General features: G+C 47.6%; 1 protein-coding gene across 4 annotated transcripts in view; it reads left to right on the forward strand.

The window, feature by feature from the left end:
- FMNL2 (formin like 2) overlaps positions 1-16,772 on the forward strand; it is a 350,215-nt gene extending 333,443 nt beyond the window's left edge. The window contains exons 21-27 of one of the 4 annotated variants that reach the window (XM_066345365.1): positions 519-648; positions 4,220-4,383; positions 5,292-5,393; positions 8,096-8,194; positions 8,913-9,036; positions 12,569-12,662; positions 14,712-16,772. In XM_066345365.1, the coding sequence (XP_066201462.1) occupies positions 519-648; positions 4,220-4,383; positions 5,292-5,393; positions 8,096-8,194; positions 8,913-9,036; positions 12,569-12,662; position 14,712 (714 nt within the window). In that variant the 3' untranslated portion in view covers positions 14,713-16,772. Of the gene's footprint in view, positions 1-518; positions 649-4,219; positions 4,384-5,291; positions 5,394-8,095; positions 8,195-8,912; positions 9,037-10,887; positions 11,014-12,568; positions 12,663-14,711 lie in introns of all 4 variants that reach the window. The other 3 variants (XM_066345367.1, XM_066345366.1, XM_066345363.1) reach the window with 3 other exon arrangements.
- The last annotated feature ends 8 nt before the right edge of the window (positions 16,773-16,780 follow it).

Consider the following 16,780-nt stretch of genomic DNA (forward strand, 5'->3'; position numbering starts at 1 on the left):
GTCACAGTCCTGTCCCCCAGAAGGTCATGGTCCATTAGGCACATCTGATTCGGATCCTGACAGGCTGGGCGCCTGAGGGCCTGAGCCACATGTGAAGACGGCAGCGCAGGAGGCCTGCTGTGTAGGCAGTACCTGTGCGCACTGCCGGCTCCTCACTCACTCCTCGGGGCCTCCTCTGGCAGAGCACTGAAACGGGAGCCTTCCTGCTTTTAAGTCAGGAGAGGTGGTAGAGCAGGTGTGGGCTGGGGGCAGTTCCTGTGAGTGAAGGTGTGGGAACAGGGCCAGGTACTTAAGAGTCATCCCTAAAGTTGAGCATGTCCCCTCATCAGGAAGTCGTCTGGTCATTTAGAAATCAGTGGGCTGCTTCATCAGAAAACAAATCCAACCCGGACTCTCCTGTGGGGAGGTTTTCTGTCCACTCTGGGGCACCGAGACTCCGTCACTTGACTCCGGGAGAACTTCTGTTGGGTGATTCTCCACCGCCCTTCACTCTAACCCTCATTCCCTTTTGTTTTCAGCTTTTAGATACCAAGTCAACAGACCGAAAGCAAACGCTGTTGCACTATATATCCAATGTTGTGAAAGAAAAATATCACCAAGTGTCCCTGTTTTATAATGAGCTTCATTATGTGGAGAAGGCTGCTGCAGGTACTTGACGTGAGCCGTTGACGTTACTCTGGGGCATTGCAGGCCTTGCGTCGCGGGGAGGACCATGTCTGCTTGAGCAAACACTCCTCAGAACCTCTTTGAAAGAGGCGTGGCTAACACGTCCAGTTTTGAGCTGGGACATATGGGCCAGGGTACAGCCCACTCCTGGGAGGAATAATGAGCTTGGACATGAAGCTATTTATTACTAGAAACTGACTTTTCTAGAGGTTAACGTCTTGCTCAACATCATACTGGTTACAAGTAATAGAAACAGGACTAGATACCTGGGTTGTCTTCTCATACTGTGTATCTCATACAGTGTCAAAAAATACTAGGTTAGAAAGAGGAGCAACATGTGACTTGACCTCACACTTAGTTACACAGGCTGCAATTCCCAAATTATGATCGTGGAACAAAGTGTTCATTACAAATTCATATTCCGGAGGCCTACTCCACTCACTGAATCAAATCTTTGAGGTTATTATAACAGTTTGCATGTCCATTACAACCTGCATCATTACAGGCACAATCGAGTTTTATTTATCTTTTTAATTTTTATTTTTCAATTATAGTTGACATACAATATCATAGTAGTCTCATGTGTACAACATAGTGATTAGACATGTATATTCCTTACAGAGATCACCCTAAGTCTAGTGCCCATCTGACACCATACCTACCTAGTTACTACAGTATTATTGACTGTATTCCCCAACCTACACTTTCCGTCCCCATAACTGTTTTGGTAACTGGCAATTTTTTACTTTTTAGACCCTTTCACCTTTTCCACCCCCCCACCCCCCAAATCTGGCAACCACCAGCGTGTTCTTTATATGTATAAGTTGAAGTGTTATCTTCATAATCCCCCTTCCCCAACAAATTGATCATGGGAACAAATGCAGGAGTGAGTGAACATGTGAGTGAGGCAGTGCCGGGGTGGATGCTGCTGACGCCTGGGGAGACTGAGGCGGGCGGGGGTGACGCGGTGGCTGGGAGACGCACTCTGGGCTGCGGCGGGTCTGCTGAGGGGCCGGGGTGGGTGCTGCTGACGCCTGGGGAGACTGAGGCGGGCGGGAGTGACGCGGTGGCGGGGGGGACGCGGCCCGGGCTGCCGCGGGTCTGCTGAGGGGCCAGGGTGGGTGCTGCTGACGCCTGGGGAGACTGAGGCGGGCAGGGGTGACGCGGTGGCAGGGGGGGGGGCGCGGTCCAGGCTGCGGCGGGTCTGCTGACGCCTGGGGAGACTGAGGCGGGCAGGGGTGACGCGGTGGCCGGGGTGGGGGGCGCGGTCCAGGCTGCGGCGGGTCTGCTGACGCCTGGGGAGACTGAGGCGGGCGGGGTGACGCGGCCCGGGCTGCCGCGGGTCTGCTGAGGGGCTGGGGTGGATGCTGCTGACGCCTGGGGAGACTGAGGCGGGCGGGGGTGACGCGGTGGCTGGGAGACGCACTCTGGGCTGCAGCGGGTCTGCTGAGGGGCCGGGGTGGACGCTGCTGACGCCTGGGGAGACTGAGGCGGGCGGGGTGACGCGGTCCGGGCTGCGGCGGGTCTGCTGAGGGGCCAGCGTCACTGGCTGCTACCAGGATTTCTATTCTGCTGGAGTGATTTTCCTTCTTTCAAGTTTTCCTCTGTCTAAATTAGAGTTCTTTAGCATCACAATTTTAATTTTAAAAACTTTAAAAATTTTCGCCCTGGCCGGGATAGCTCGGTGAGAGCATCATCCCAAAGCACAGAGATTGCTGGTTCGATCACTGGTCAGGGCACCTACAGGGACAGATTGAGGTTTCCTGTCTCTTTCTCTCTCCCCATTCCTTTCTTTAAAATCAATAAAATAAACATTTAAAAAAACTTTAAAAATTTTCTATCTTTCTAATGAGCATATTTTGGCCCAAAGTGAGATTCTCCCAAAGTGTCATTTGAAAAAAGTCAGTGGGGGAAGATGGGGAGATGGAGGGCCTCCTGCCCGCCTTGTTCCCTGTGTTCCCTGTGCTCGGTGGGCGGACTCGGATTCCTCACACCTTCGATTGCTTACTCACTCCCTCCTTCCTTCCCTCGTGTGTCCTGTGAACCTTTCTGATTTCCCTGCCGTGTACTTGGCGCTGCCCTGAGCACGACAGAGTCACGGATGAGTAAGACACTGTGAGTCTGGTGAGGGGAAAGCTTGCTGCGCTGTAGTGATCCGTCCCTGTGCGGAGCCTGTCAGGTGCAGGAGCCGGCGGTGCGGCCAGGACCCCTGCAGGAGGCTGCAGAGCGTGCCTCCTCCAGGAGGTGGCCTGGGCCCCTCTGTGCACAGAGCGCTTCAGGCTGGTAAGCCTCTGAGGCAGGTCAGGGTTGAACAAAAAGAAGCTGTCCGAGTCTATGTTAAGTCCCAGTCCTTAAAACAATAAAAGTTCAACAGGTAAAATGCTACCCCTGCTGGAGAGCCACAGAAGTGCAAAGAGGTCCAGTGTTGAGATCTTGCCAGCTCTACAGCAGGGGTCCCCAAACTACGGCCCGCGGGCCACATGCGGCCCCCTGAGGCCATTTATCCAGCCCCCGCCGCACTTCTGGAAGGGGCATCTCTTTCATTGTGGTCAGTAAGAGGAGCATAGTTCCCATTGGAATACTGGTCAGTTTGTTGATTTAAATTTACTTGTTCTTTATTTTAAATATTGTATTTGTTCCCGTTTTGGTTTTTTTACTTTAAAATAAGATATGTGCAGTGTGCATAGGGATTTGTTCATAGTTTTTTTTATAGTCCGGCCCTCCAACGGTCTGAGGGACAGTGAACTGGCCCCCTGTGTAAAAAGTTTGGGGACCCCTGCTCTACAGGTTAGTTGATAGGCCATCATGTCCTGCAAGAGAAATGGAGTAGTTGTGTAAAAGCACAGGATTTGGAGTCCTGTTGTTATCTGAACTCCATCTCTGCCACCTCCTAGCTGTGTGGCCTAGGGCAGGCTGTGTTCCCTCTGTATGCTGCTTTTCCTTGTTGGTAACATGGGCTAATGGTGCCAGTGAATTATTGCATATAGAGAATTTAATGCAGTGCTTGATAGCAAGCCCTTGGTAGATGAGTTCCATTAAAGGATCTCCACTGAAAGCTGGGAGCGAGATTGCGGCCCCTGAGCCACTCTAGGAATCCACTGTGTTTTGACTTTCCAGGTTGAGGCTTACAGGCACTGTTTTTTGTTTGTTTGTTTGTTTTTTGTATTTTTCTGAAGTTGGAAACAGGGAGGCAGTCAGACAGACTCCCGCATGCGCCTGACCGGGATCCACCTGGCATGCCCACCAGGGGGCAATGCTCTGCCCATCTAGGGCGTTGCTCTGTTGCGACCAGAGCCATTCTAGCACCTGAGGCAGAGGCCATGGAGCCATCCTGAGCGCCTGGGCCAACTTTGCTCCAATGGAGCCTTGGCTGCAGGACAGTAAGAGAGAGACAGAGAGGAAGGAGAGGGGGAGGGGTGGAGAAGCAGATGGGCGCTTCTCCTGTGTGCCCTGGCCGGGAATCGAACCCCGGGACTCCTGCACGCCAGGCCGACGCTCTACTACTGAGCCAACTGGCCAGGGCCTCACAGGCACTTTGCTTTCTGCCCTTCAGTCTCCCTGGAGAACGTGTTACTGGATGTCAAGGAGCTGCAGAGGGGCATGGACTTGACCAAGAGGGAGTACACCATGCATGACCACAACACGCTGCTGAAGGAGTTCATTCTCAACAATGAGGGCAAGCTGAAGAAGCTGCAGGATGATGCCAGGATTGCCCAGGTTGGCGCCTGTGCCCCTCGACGCCCGTGGAGAAGTGACTGGATCCCGTAAAGCCACCTAGGGTGCTGGCCCTGGATTTGGGAGAAAAGTGCCCTCTGTCTACTGAGGGTAGAATTCTTGTGTAGCTAATGGTTACTCGAGGAGGGGGGAATTCTTTTGAATATTGTACCTGCTCATTGTCCTCTCTAACTTGGGGTTTCCACCCTCTTCTGTAGAGGCCCCACCCCCTTCCACTGCTAGGCTTCCTGTGTGAGTCCGAACTCAGTTCAGCCTCCGTGAGCCAGGCCTGTGCTCAGCAAAGCAGTGTTCCCAGTGTGCTGGGTTTCTGTAGGCCTTTGACCTTGAAACCTTACACTACACTGAGGGGGGAGGGGGTCAAGTCTACACACTTGAAAAGCAGCCAGCACGGACTGTGTGCCATCATAGAAGGGCAGGCAGATTGTCATAGGAACTCAGAAAGCAGACATGGTAGCATGGCTTCCGTTTGAGGCTGGCTGTCTTGTGTCACGGAACAGTGCAAGCAGACACCTGAGTGTCCCTGATGTGACTTCTAAGATTGCTTCTAACCTTGCTCATTTTAAGGAGTTCTGCTGTGGCCTTAGAAAGCTCTTGAAAGGCATAGGAGCGCATCTGTGTGTGCGATGTGTGTAGGTGTGTAGGTGTGTGGCAGTGGCAGCGAGTCCCAGAGATGGATTCCTGTGCAGCCTGTCACAGTCTGTCTGCCCGGACTAGGTGTCGGGAGGGAAGGGGCGAGGGCTCCAGGGAATTGTGCGGGTGAGGGAGGACAGAGCAGGAGCTCCGCGCACGGTTGTGTCTGCGCTGCTGCTTTGCTGCTGCTCTATCCGGAGTGCCTAGTTCAAGTATGCTGGAATTAAGGCAACTCAAGAGAAATTGGCTTCTTTTCCCAGGATGCCTTTGATGATGTGGTGAAGTATTTTGGAGAAAACCCCAAGACGACACCGCCCTCTGTCTTCTTTCCGGTCTTTGTCCGGTTTGTGAAAGCCTATAAGGTAAGGAGAGCGTGGTGCCCTGGAAGCCTTCCCCAGCATTATCCTCTAAGCGGGTGCCCTCCCGGAGCTGGGGCTGAGTTTCCGCAGCTCTGCAGAGGCCTCCCCGTGGCCTTGGGCAGCGGCCTCTGGTCCCGTGGAGGCTGAGTGCTCTGGGCCCTCAGCCCATCTGACCTGGTCCCTGCCAGCCAGAAGCCAGCAGAAGCTCTCGGCTGCTCCTTGGCGTGGGTGACCACTGCTGCCCCATGGGCTGTTTCCCCCTCACAGGCAAGTTGAAGAACTTAGGATATCCAGGCTTCCTGTGGTGTTGCATGGATGGGTAAAGGGATAAGCCCTGGCCTGTGGCCTGGTGCTGCCACTGAGGTCAGTAACAGCCTGCCTGTGTAGCCCTGCCGAGGTGAGCCACATGCGGCTCTTTGGCCTCTTCCACAAAATACCACATGCAGGCGCTACCTCAATAAGGAGTGTACCTACCTATGTAGTTTAAGTTTAAAAAATTTGGCTCTCAAAAGACATTTCAATCGTTGTACTGTTGATATTTGGCTCAGCTGACTAATGAGATTGCTGAGCACTGGCCTAGACCAACATTTCCCTAGTGTGGACTGCAGGATGGCACTGGGAAGCATGGATGCTCTCTTCCTTCATGTGGACCCCCAGTGGCCCACCCTTTAAATGGGAGGCCCTTCTAGACATAACCCAGGCTCATGATCTTGAGAAAGCATATGGCCTAAAGAGGCATGTGTCAGAAGAATTTGTCTCTTGAGACAGAACAACAAAGAGGCGTTAGGGAATTTCAGTTCACTTAGGAGACATGAAAGTGCATATTCTCCAGGCTTGTCTGCATATAACCTTGGTCACGCTGGTGGAGGAACGAGGAGCTGTGATGGTAAAGGGGAGGAAGGAGGCGTCACAGTTACCGACACTTTTGAGAACTGTCCTTTTGGAAACGGTGGCTCACTTTGCAGCACCACTAAAGCTGAAGGCTTTGATGAACCATCCTTGGGCCTGTTACCGATCCTCAAAAGACAGGCTTTAGCCATCCTCTCTCAGTGCAGCTTCATGGAGCAATGCTATCACAAGCTGTTTGCAAAAGGAAAAAAGTCCTTGGAAATGAGGACAAACACAGACACAGCACAAGTGCTGTGCAAGACACAGAGCCAGGAGCAGTGAGGTCACTCGTGGGTCACAAGCTGCTGCTGCCTGTGGTGCTTGGGGTCCACGGGCTGCCCGGGCTTGCCAGCTGCAGAGGGGGCTCCAGGTGGTGCCTGCTACATGCTGGGGCCACATTTTTTCACATTTAAATGATAAGTCTAAAGAGAAAATGTGTGCTAGTTTTAAATAATAAAATATAAACCAGGAAGTGGCTCTGGGTGGTCTCCAAGCCTGGTGCTTCAGCGGGGGACATGTGTAGAGCAGAGGAAAGGGAGGTGCTGCCCTCGGGGCACTGCGGGGCTTACCGGGTCAGAGCCTGTCAGGCGCCCCACCCCCCATTTCTCCCCGTGGCCTCTGGGCACTGCGGGTATGCTGGGTCAGAGCTTGTCAGGCACCCCGCCCCCCCCTTCTCCCCATGGCCCCGTCAGCGCCCCCGCCCCCCTTCTCCCCGTGGCCCCGTCAGTGGGCCCCGCTCCCTTCTCCCCATGGCCCCGTCAGTGGGCCCCCCCCCCCTTCTCCCCGTGGCCCCGTCAGCGTCCCCCTCTTCTCCCCGTGGCCCCCCGTCAGCGGGCTCCCCCCCTTCTCCCCATGGCCCCGTCAGCGTCCCCCCCTTCTCCCCGTGGCCCCCCGTCAGCGGGCCCCATGAGTGCTTGTCAGGCAGCGATGTTAGAGGGTGTCTTCATTGCTCTACATGTTACATAACAAAAGCCCTGTCAGCCTGACCCTGACCCAGACGCAGGGACTTTGTGCACCGCTGTTGGGATTTTAGGATGTCATGCCTCCTTTTCCTTCTTAAGTTCGATCCAAAATGAAACTTATGACAAAAGCAAGAGTGATCAAAATGTAAACTTTATTACTGATAAAAACTGGATTGGAGTATATGGTGTGTAGCTGTGAACTTCCACTTCAGCCAGAATTTAGATGGTTTAACCAGCTCACAGCTAGACTGCTAGACATCTCTTTAGGGAGACCGACTTCAGAAGAGAATGCCAAGAGGAGTGAGTTGAGATGAGCCTATTTAATTTCTTGTCCCAAATTTATCAGACTAGTCGCTCTGCCTCCCTTGGGAAGGAGTGAGCAGCAGATAGAGAGCCCGAGAGTGTCACTTGGTGAGACCCCTGAAGGAGACAAGAGGCCAGGGAATGGAGGTCTTCCCGTAACAATGGACAAAAAGAGAGGAGGAGCTTGAGAAGGAGTCAGAGAAGCTAGAGGTTGTTGGACAGATTCTGGAAGCCAAACAAACTCACTTGAAAATCACTGAGCAAAGCTGCCAGTAGGGTAGGTAGGTCCCCTGCACATCTTTGGCACTGAGACTGAGCAGCGGCATGAGCAGGGGTTAGGAAAGAGCTCTGGATGAGGGTACAGTTCAGCTACTAGTTGTCATATAGGCAGGGGAACCCCATATCAGCATTCTATCCAGGCATAAAGTGTCGATCGCCTGAACTTTCCGTTCACTCTAATTCCGGCTCACCAAGGATTCCCTCAGAATGACTAAGAATTCTGACTGCCGTCCTTTCCACTGACACGTGTTTGATTCCTTTGACTTGACCCAGCAAGCGGAAGAGGAGAACGAGCTGAGGAAGAAGCAGGAGCAAGCACTCATGGAGAAACTCCTGGAGCAGGAGGCGCGGATGGAGCAGCAGGATCCGAAGGTGAGGAGGGCCAGGCTCCTGCGGTGGCGCTCACGGGCAGGGGCCCCGGTGGTCTCTCAGTGGCAAGCAGGAGAGACGGGCAAGAAGCCAGACTTGTACAGGGTCCTTACTGCTTCCTTCTAGCACTCGGCAGCCTGGCAAACGAATATGTGTTCATTCATTACATAGTTTGGCAAGATCTGAAATGAGGCTGAGAGCCTGTTGTGTAGCATTTCTAAGTTTACAGAGATCTGGAACGTAAATCTCAGGTGGATGTACTGTACAGAGAGGCCCTATCTGATGATCGGACTTCTAGTGCCCAGGGAGGGCTTCCTAGGGACAGCATGGGTGCTGGCCTTGCTGGCTAGAGGGCTTTGCTAGGGAGAGCGGGGGAGCATGCATGGAGGGCAGCATCGTAGGTCAAGACCATAAAGGCTGGTAGGTCAAAGTGTTCATCCTGATCCTCTGCAGCGAAGGCTAAGACATCAGAGGTTCTCACCGTCGGATCCAGTATTCCCATTGCTACCCTCTGGACTTCAGTGTGTTTTCTTTGAACGTTTGTTTTTCTTCCCAGAAGCCTTCTGAGTTTTTCCCTGTTTGAGCACAATGTGGGCTGGGGCTGTTTGCATTTTTGGCGGAGGCTGCCTGTTAGTAACGTAATACTCAGACACATCTTGGATTTTCTCGCACCACTGATGGTGGCTGGTCCCACTAATGCCTGCCATGCTTTTCTTCTCAGTCTCCTTCTCACAAATCAAAGAGGCAGCAGCAAGAATTAATTGCAGAATTAAGAAGGCGTCAAGTAAAAGATAACAGACACGTATATGAAGGAAAAGATGGTGCCATTGAAGATATTATCACAGGTAAAAGATACCTCTTCATCGCGGCCCATGGAGATCGCTGGCCTCGCCTGTACCGGCCACTTACAGATTTTGCTGTTTCTTGTCTAGGGTTTGCAGTTCCTCAGTTGACTTTAATCAGATCCAGAATTATGCCGAGACTCTATGCTAGTGTTTGAAGTATATTTAGAGTAACTTGTAGACTGCCTGTCAAAGAACTCCAACACTCTGAAAAATCTCTATTTCTAAATGTCATTGGAACCCTTTAGATGTCACCAGGGCTCCTTTTCCAAATTGTTTTCCTTTGTCTTCAGTTGGTCACCATGCTCCGTCTTCTTCCTTGTGGCCACTCCCACCCACCTGCTTGATTAAGAAATGGCACGGCAAGACCCATTCTGGGGTCTGTGCTAACCACGGGCCCTACGGATTTCTCCAGTGTGCTCTTTAAAAGCCTCTGTACTCGTTCAGAGTAACTGGAGGACTAGGAAAGCAGGAGCTGGTGCTTTCATTCAGAAGGGCCAATGGGCGTCTAGTGTGGGGCTAAGAATGGTGCCCAACTCAGCGAGGCTCTTGTCTGATTTAAGCTGTAGCCTAATGCTCTCAGCTGGAGCCAGTCCTGTAGAGTTTACAGACTGGGACAGTAATTTGGGCCACTGCCTTATGGTACTGGTTACAAGTGACTTGCATGTCTGTTTGCATATGAATACTATTTATCAGCTTTCAAGATGCTCAAAACTTCTTATTGTGAGAAATGTTTTAAATATGAAAGCATGTGGAGAATATATGGTGAATTTTCCTGTACCCGTTACCATTAACAATGTTCTACTCAGCGCCAGTCTTGTTACATGCCCACTTCTACCTACCCCCGTTCCCCAATGTCTGGGGTTATTTTGAAGCACTGCCAAGACGTACAGTTTTATGTTGGAAATATTTCAGTATGTGTCTTCAAAAGACAAGGATTCTTTAGTAAGGTAGACATACCCATAGTTCTATTATATCTCCCAAACTATTCCTTGATATAAAATATCTGCTCATTATTTACATTCCCCCCATTGTCCTAATTTTTAAAAACTTACTTTTGTAAATTCTTTCACATTTGACTTCTCATTTCTTGTTAATAGCTTAGCCAGCATTATAAATAAGGATCGCAAATTACTGAAACCTCATTTTTTTCACCAGCTCAGACCCAAGGAAATGCAATACTAAGAAGGAAGTCAGTAAAGAGTTCCTGGCCCAGAGTAAAGCAGAGTAAACTCTGAGTTGCTGTTGAAATTGTGGGTCTCTATATGTGGTACAGACGTTCATCCTGTGGTGGTTTGTTGGTGGCCCCAGATAAAGCCCCCATTGCTTAGTGTCTGTCCTTGCCTCCCCGCACTGAGGGAGAAGCTGTACCCTGAGCAGGGCCAGGAATGATCTTGAGCAAGAGCCTCTTCCCCTCAGTGCTACGATAAGATTGATTTACAGGTCAAGAAGCATCCAGCTTTGCACATAGAACTTAGAGTTCCTTTTCATCAGTCTGTTCTCCATCTCATTGACACCTGGCGTGTAAAATAAGCAGAATGTACAGCTTTTATTTGCCTGACCTAATCATTAATCTACTATGGGAGGTAACAGTGCATATCTGTTAATGGAGCATTATTTATTTTCCTTGGAATATTTCCCATTTTGTAACCCGTGACCAAGCCCCAGACAGAGTAACTCTCAGCTTTTACGAGCTTTCCTGGGTATATGTTGCCTTTCCCCTCTCCTGCTCACCTCCCCCACCTGCCCCGCCTCCCCCCCAGGTGTGATTAACAAAGCACTAACTGTGTACTAATGCACTAGGTGTTGGCTTCTCACTCTCTGTTTGTTGTTTGGCTGTCACTTCTCATGCAGTGCTGAAGACCGTGCCCTTTACTGCTCGCACCGCCAAGCGTGGCTCTCGATTTTTCTGCGAACCTGTTCTCACTGAGGAATACCATTACTAAACTATTACTCTTTCTCACCCGATGCTCTTAAAAGGTTGCTACCGATTTTTTGACCTCCTCTGACCCTCTGCATGTCTGTCGGGGCCCCGACACGCCAGCATGGAACTGCCCTGTTGTGTTTTCTGTCGTCTTCGTGCTGCATGGTTTGCATTCAGTCATCGCCGCCCACTCCCCGCCCCTTTCGGAACATCTCCGAACCCACACAGCTGTGGCCGTCTGGGTGTGTGGGAGCCAAATTCGTAGAATAGCTTGCAGACATTTTCAGAAAAATAGGAACTAGAGCATTTCTTTGAGAATCAGGATTGGGACCAACTAGATTGCTTATAAGATTTTGGGCCTAATATCTTTGAGCAAAAAATAATAGTCATTAATAACAATAGCTACCGTACCTAACATTTAATGAGCACTCGCTCTGTCCTCATAGGTTTACAGCTATTAAACCAACCATTTGTTGTTCTGTACTCATTTAACATGCTTTGATAGTAAAACGAGCTCCTATACAAGTGCTCAGGTGCTCTAAGGCTACAAAGTCATGTTCAGAAGAAACAGAACTTTGCACAGCTGTAAACTGGGCCTGAATGACTGGTCTCATGCAGTCTGTAGCTGGCATCCATAGCATCATGGAGCTGGGGCTGCGAGCTTAGCACAGGGAGTCCTTTTGACCCAGAAACCTGTAGGAGCTGATACAAAGCAACCCATAGCTTTACGCGCACTGTCTTCCCTCTGTGCGTCAGGCCCAGTTCAGCAATCAGCCCGTCCCTGTTGGAGTAAGGCTGTGAGGCGGGAAGTGGAAACAAAGGCGTAGGAGCCCCTCACCCTCATACCTCATTCGTGCTGCTTCACTGCGTTCCATGTCAAACCCAGGGCTGTTTCTTCCATGAGGAGGTCGTATCTGTACCTGCACCTGCTTCTTTGGTCAGGATGGTGGCACCAGGAATACTAATAGCAAATACCTATCATTGGAAAATGGCAGTAGTCTTAGAGTTAAAAAAAAGAATAAATTTTCCCGAGAAGTGACTGCCCAGGCTTAGCTTCTGATGCGGGGATAAGAAACAAAGTTCTCTGCAGTGCCCAATTGATTAGAAAAGACACAAGGGCAGCACATATTCTAATCAGAAATTGCTATTGTTTGACTCCCATGCTGAGATTGACATGGAACTGGATATGTGTTTATTTTGTGGCATTAACTCGTCTTTAATTGTACTTGTTATCTATGTTCCTGTCTCTGAAGATATCAAAGGACATGGCGTGCTGTTGCCTGCTCTGCAGTGTACTTACCCACCAGTGCTTATTAACAAGGCTGGAAACTAGGACCTACCTGGCTAATGTTTACTGTCAGTTTTGCTGCTGGGCTGTCTATCATTCTGGAGCCAGACTTCAAAGCAGCTTGGATCTGGGTGGTCAGAGAACTGGATGGGAAGACACTCCCGCCTTTCCCCCGTTCTAACAGCGCTCGTAGTAATGGCCTCCCTCTCTTCCCCTGTTGGCTAACATGCCCGGGAATGTTAAGCACTAAGTTAAATTGCTTCTCATTTTCATCCCATTTTTACTTAACCATCATTTTGTGTTTTTGTTTTTTTTCTGTTTAGCTTTAAAGAAGAATAATATCACTAAATTTCCAAATGTTCACTCGAGGGTAAGGATTTCTTCTAGCACACCGGTGGTGGAGGATACACAGAGCTGGCAAGCATCACTTTTTACTTAGCTTCCTCCTCTCTCTGTATGCAGATCAGTGGTTTCAATCTATGGCTGAGGGTAATACTGGTGAGAGTCGGACCAGGGAGACGTCTTTGTTCCTCACTTTCAATGATGTGAGGCTGAGCCTCTCTCTCTGCTGGACTCTTTCTGGCCTGCTTCCACGTTCTCGAGTGTGATGGCTTGGGCAAGGGTTTTCACTGATTTTTGTAATTGCTTTGGGTGCTAGACTGTCCTTCTGTTACCCCCTTCTTAGTCTTTGAGTTATTCAATTAACCCCATTTGTATCTGAAGAAATTGAGAGCAAGTCCTGGCCAGGGAACATGATTTTATAGGCTTTGAAAGAGGATTAGGATCTTTAAAATTAATTGCTTAGAGCAGTGTTTTTCAACTGTTGGTCCACGGACCGCTCCACCAGAAATATCATGCCCATCCATGGAAGAATTAACCACCCTGAAGATTATAGATCCATGATCTTAGTTGAAGTTTCTTATGCTCAGAGTGATTTCTGCCTTAGCAGTCCCTGAAATAATTCTTATTTTCACTGGTCCCTAAGCATAAAAAAGATTGAAAACCACTGGCTTTAGAGGACCCAGGAATCACAGAGATGCAGGTCACTGCATATCCTTAGCCAGAAGTGGAATTCTTACTTTCCGTTACCACTCTGGGCCAGCAAGCAGAGCCTCCAGAGGATTAGGACATGCAGAACTATTTGCTTAAATTTAGGATTAGGGCAGGGTCACAACTGCCAGTCAGCAGCTGGTGGGGACTGCTGAGCCTAAGAGCACCATTCTTACACTCAGCGCCAGCTTGTTTTTGCACATAAGAATTTGGGCCCATTATTGCCAGATCTTCCAGTTTTTCCACAGAAATCAGAAACCCTGGCTTTTGTGTTAATTACCAATTTAAATACTCAGAAATTGTATTTAAAAATGTAAGTCAAGGCCAAACATTTTCTGGGCCTGATAGGTAGGGCCCATCAGCTCTATTTTCAATCTACTGAATAGGTAATGGGACAAAAAAGATTGAGTCTGGCTTAATTCTGTTGTGTTCCCCTTTCTAAAGGCAGAATGTTTCCTAACAGAAATTAAAAAAAAAAAAAACAACTAATGTAATTTAAGGGAAATATATACTAGGGGAAGTATGAAGCCTTTTGTTTTCACTAGGCCCTGACTCTCAAAAGAAAGCTACCTGCCTTTTTTTTTTTTTTATCAAGAAAGCATTAAGTGTTAAGAGCACTTCTTACTTAAGATTCCTCTTGTTCATCCCACGTTAGCCCTCCAGAACAATGCCTCTTTGGACTGGCATGCAGCGGTTGATTCATTCATTCAACAAAGCGTTTTTTAAAGATTCTCCTGTGCATTTGCAGTATAGATTGGAGAATGCAGGAGGGCCTGTATAGCTTCTCGCATTTAATGGAAAACAAAAAATACTGGGTATCATGAAAGAATGTTGGGAAAAGGGGTATTTTGATTTAGTGACTACTTTTATTTAATTAAGCATTATATTTTTAATTCACAAAATAAAAAAGTGACCTCAGCTAATATTAATAAAAATAATGGAATCTGTGTCTGCAAACTAAGCATAGATTCCTTCCCTGAGTAAAACTTCAAATAAGATAGAACACAGCAGCTAGTTTTATTAGGTTTGCACTTTGAAATTCATTGTGTATTATTGTTTATATTTAGGTTTCTAGAAAAATAAAACCCAGACACCTCAGCCATAATGATTTCCAATTGTGGAACCATTTGAAAATAAGACTTCAGCTAGACTCTCTGGCCAGTGACAGAAGCAGTCTCCTCTCCCATGTATTTCCCTAACAGTCCCAGAGTCCCACCAGCATTACATCATGTTTGGACTGTAAATATGGAGGGCAAAATATATGTGTTTGGCTCTGATATTCAGTGGGTTTGAAGGGCCTGTTAGCTGACTCTTCTACACAAGCTGCTTTGATTGGCTGCCAGCTGGCCTTTGTCTTGCTTAGACACAGGATATTCAAGTTTGCAATTTTTCTTATCGGTGCTCTCCTCTTTACAGATCTTAGAAACCAACCATACAGACGAGCCGATGCGGTGAGGAGAAGTGTCAGGCGGCGCTTTGATGATCAGAACTTGCGTTCTGTTACTGGTGCTGAAATAACTATGTGAACCTGAGACCTGACTGTATGAATAGAGGGTGTGCGTAAAAGAAACCGTCTAAGTGAACTTTATGTGGTACCATTTAACTGCAGCCTTTAACGGAAAATATCCTAAGGGCTCAGATTCAGCGAACACATAGGAATTTTTAAATGATGAGCTGTCCTTTCAACCTTTGTTAACAAGTGCCTAAAAGTGGAAGTACCTTCTCAGATTAATCAAAGCAATAGGATTTGATTTGATTAGGTATCTTTTTACATCAGTATGTTATTGAATTTTTTAATCAAGTTGTAAATTTCATATTACATGCATTACCTGCCATTGTGATAGTCCCATAATGGCCCACCCTGGTTTCCTAATAAGTTGTGAATAACATGGGTGCATCTGTTGCAGGCTTCCTTTGCTGAGATGTCTTTTAAGGAATTAATTTTGTGTTTCAGCCATACCCATCAACTTCGTATTTTTAAGGGCTTGCAATGTGGAAGAAGGAAAAAGTGACATGATAAACTCCATTACCAGGCCCAGCCAAGTACAAACAGGATGCAATTACAGTAGCACAGAAGTTACTCAGCTGTCTCCTTTCCCATTCTCCTTCTGTAGTAGAGCACCCCGCCTCCCTGGGAGATTCAGCGGTGAATAAGGATATGATGGCATGCAAATGTAAACTCTTATTTGCAGTACTGTGTTCTTCAGCTAGGGGCAGCTTTAAAAGTAATGCAAATGTATTTATTAATTAGCACTAAAATTACCATCTCAGGATTCAGTATTTGGATTTCTGAGGACCACTATGGGTCAGACCTGAGAATAGAACTCGGTGCCTTGCTAGCCAGGGAGTTCACTAGTTCTGTCTTATCAAGTATTCACAATGACTTCTGCTAGCAAAGTCGTGTTAGTAACCTGGCCTTACTTTCCTCTGACAATCGGTTGTCCCCCAGCCCCTTCCTTTTGTAAATTGGAGAAGATATATTCGGCATCATACTTCAAAGCTAAGAAGTTGTATTTCCGAAACTACTTTGAGGAACTGCTGAACTACTCACTTTGGGATTAAGCTTCCATAAGTAACGGGACTGAATGGCCAACTCAGCCACTAATTCTTTTTCCTCTCTGGCAGGGCACTCGATCCACTCCAAAGTCAAAAACTGGACTGAAGCTAATTTGTACTTTTCATAACATACATTCTGCTTCTGGCTTACCTTCTTGGTACATTACATCAATATATTAATTGTAAAGTTTATTGTATAGTATTTAACCACTGAATTTCTTATTTTATGTTGTGCTTATGTGAACTCCTTGGTGAAGGTCCAATTTTTCTTGGATGATGTGTAGTTGTACAAGATCTCTTTTTAAATGTACAGATATTTTGCTATAAAATTGGTGCAGTTTTTTATGGTTTTTACACCTCTCTTTAATTCCCACCTAAGCCTCTGGGTAATATTGTAAATATTGTTTAAAAATGCATCAGCCTATGCTATACAATCTGAAGGTTATTTTAACTTATAGTTTTTTTTTAATATATATATTTAACTACAAGGACAATTTAGGGATCAGTTACATTTCACTTGAGCATACCTATTTACAGAAAGATTGCTTTTAAACTGCCACCTGCCAGCAAATTTTCATAAATGTGTACTTTAAAAAGAACATGCCAAAATTTTGTCTTTTCATTGACTTTGCAGATTCATTTTGATGATAAAGCAATTCAACCATGGGACACACAATACAAATTATTGATCCTTTAGCACAAGTAGCTGTTTCCCAAAGCTCAGTGCTGATGAGCATGTTAAAATAATTGCTATATATTAATCTACAAGTAGACAATAATGTTGGCATGTTCTTTTGTTTGTCTATTAATGGGCCTGCTTCTTAGCAATATTAGAAATGTTTTATAAAAACAGTTCATGTTACTTTTCTGGTCTTTTCAAGGCATATGAGCAAATAAACTATTTACACTACTATTCTGTAATTTGTTGT

This window comes from Saccopteryx leptura, chromosome 7 (assembly GCF_036850995.1).
Source record: "Saccopteryx leptura isolate mSacLep1 chromosome 7, mSacLep1_pri_phased_curated, whole genome shotgun sequence".
NCBI classification, from domain to species: Eukaryota; Metazoa; Chordata; class Mammalia; order Chiroptera; family Emballonuridae; genus Saccopteryx; species Saccopteryx leptura.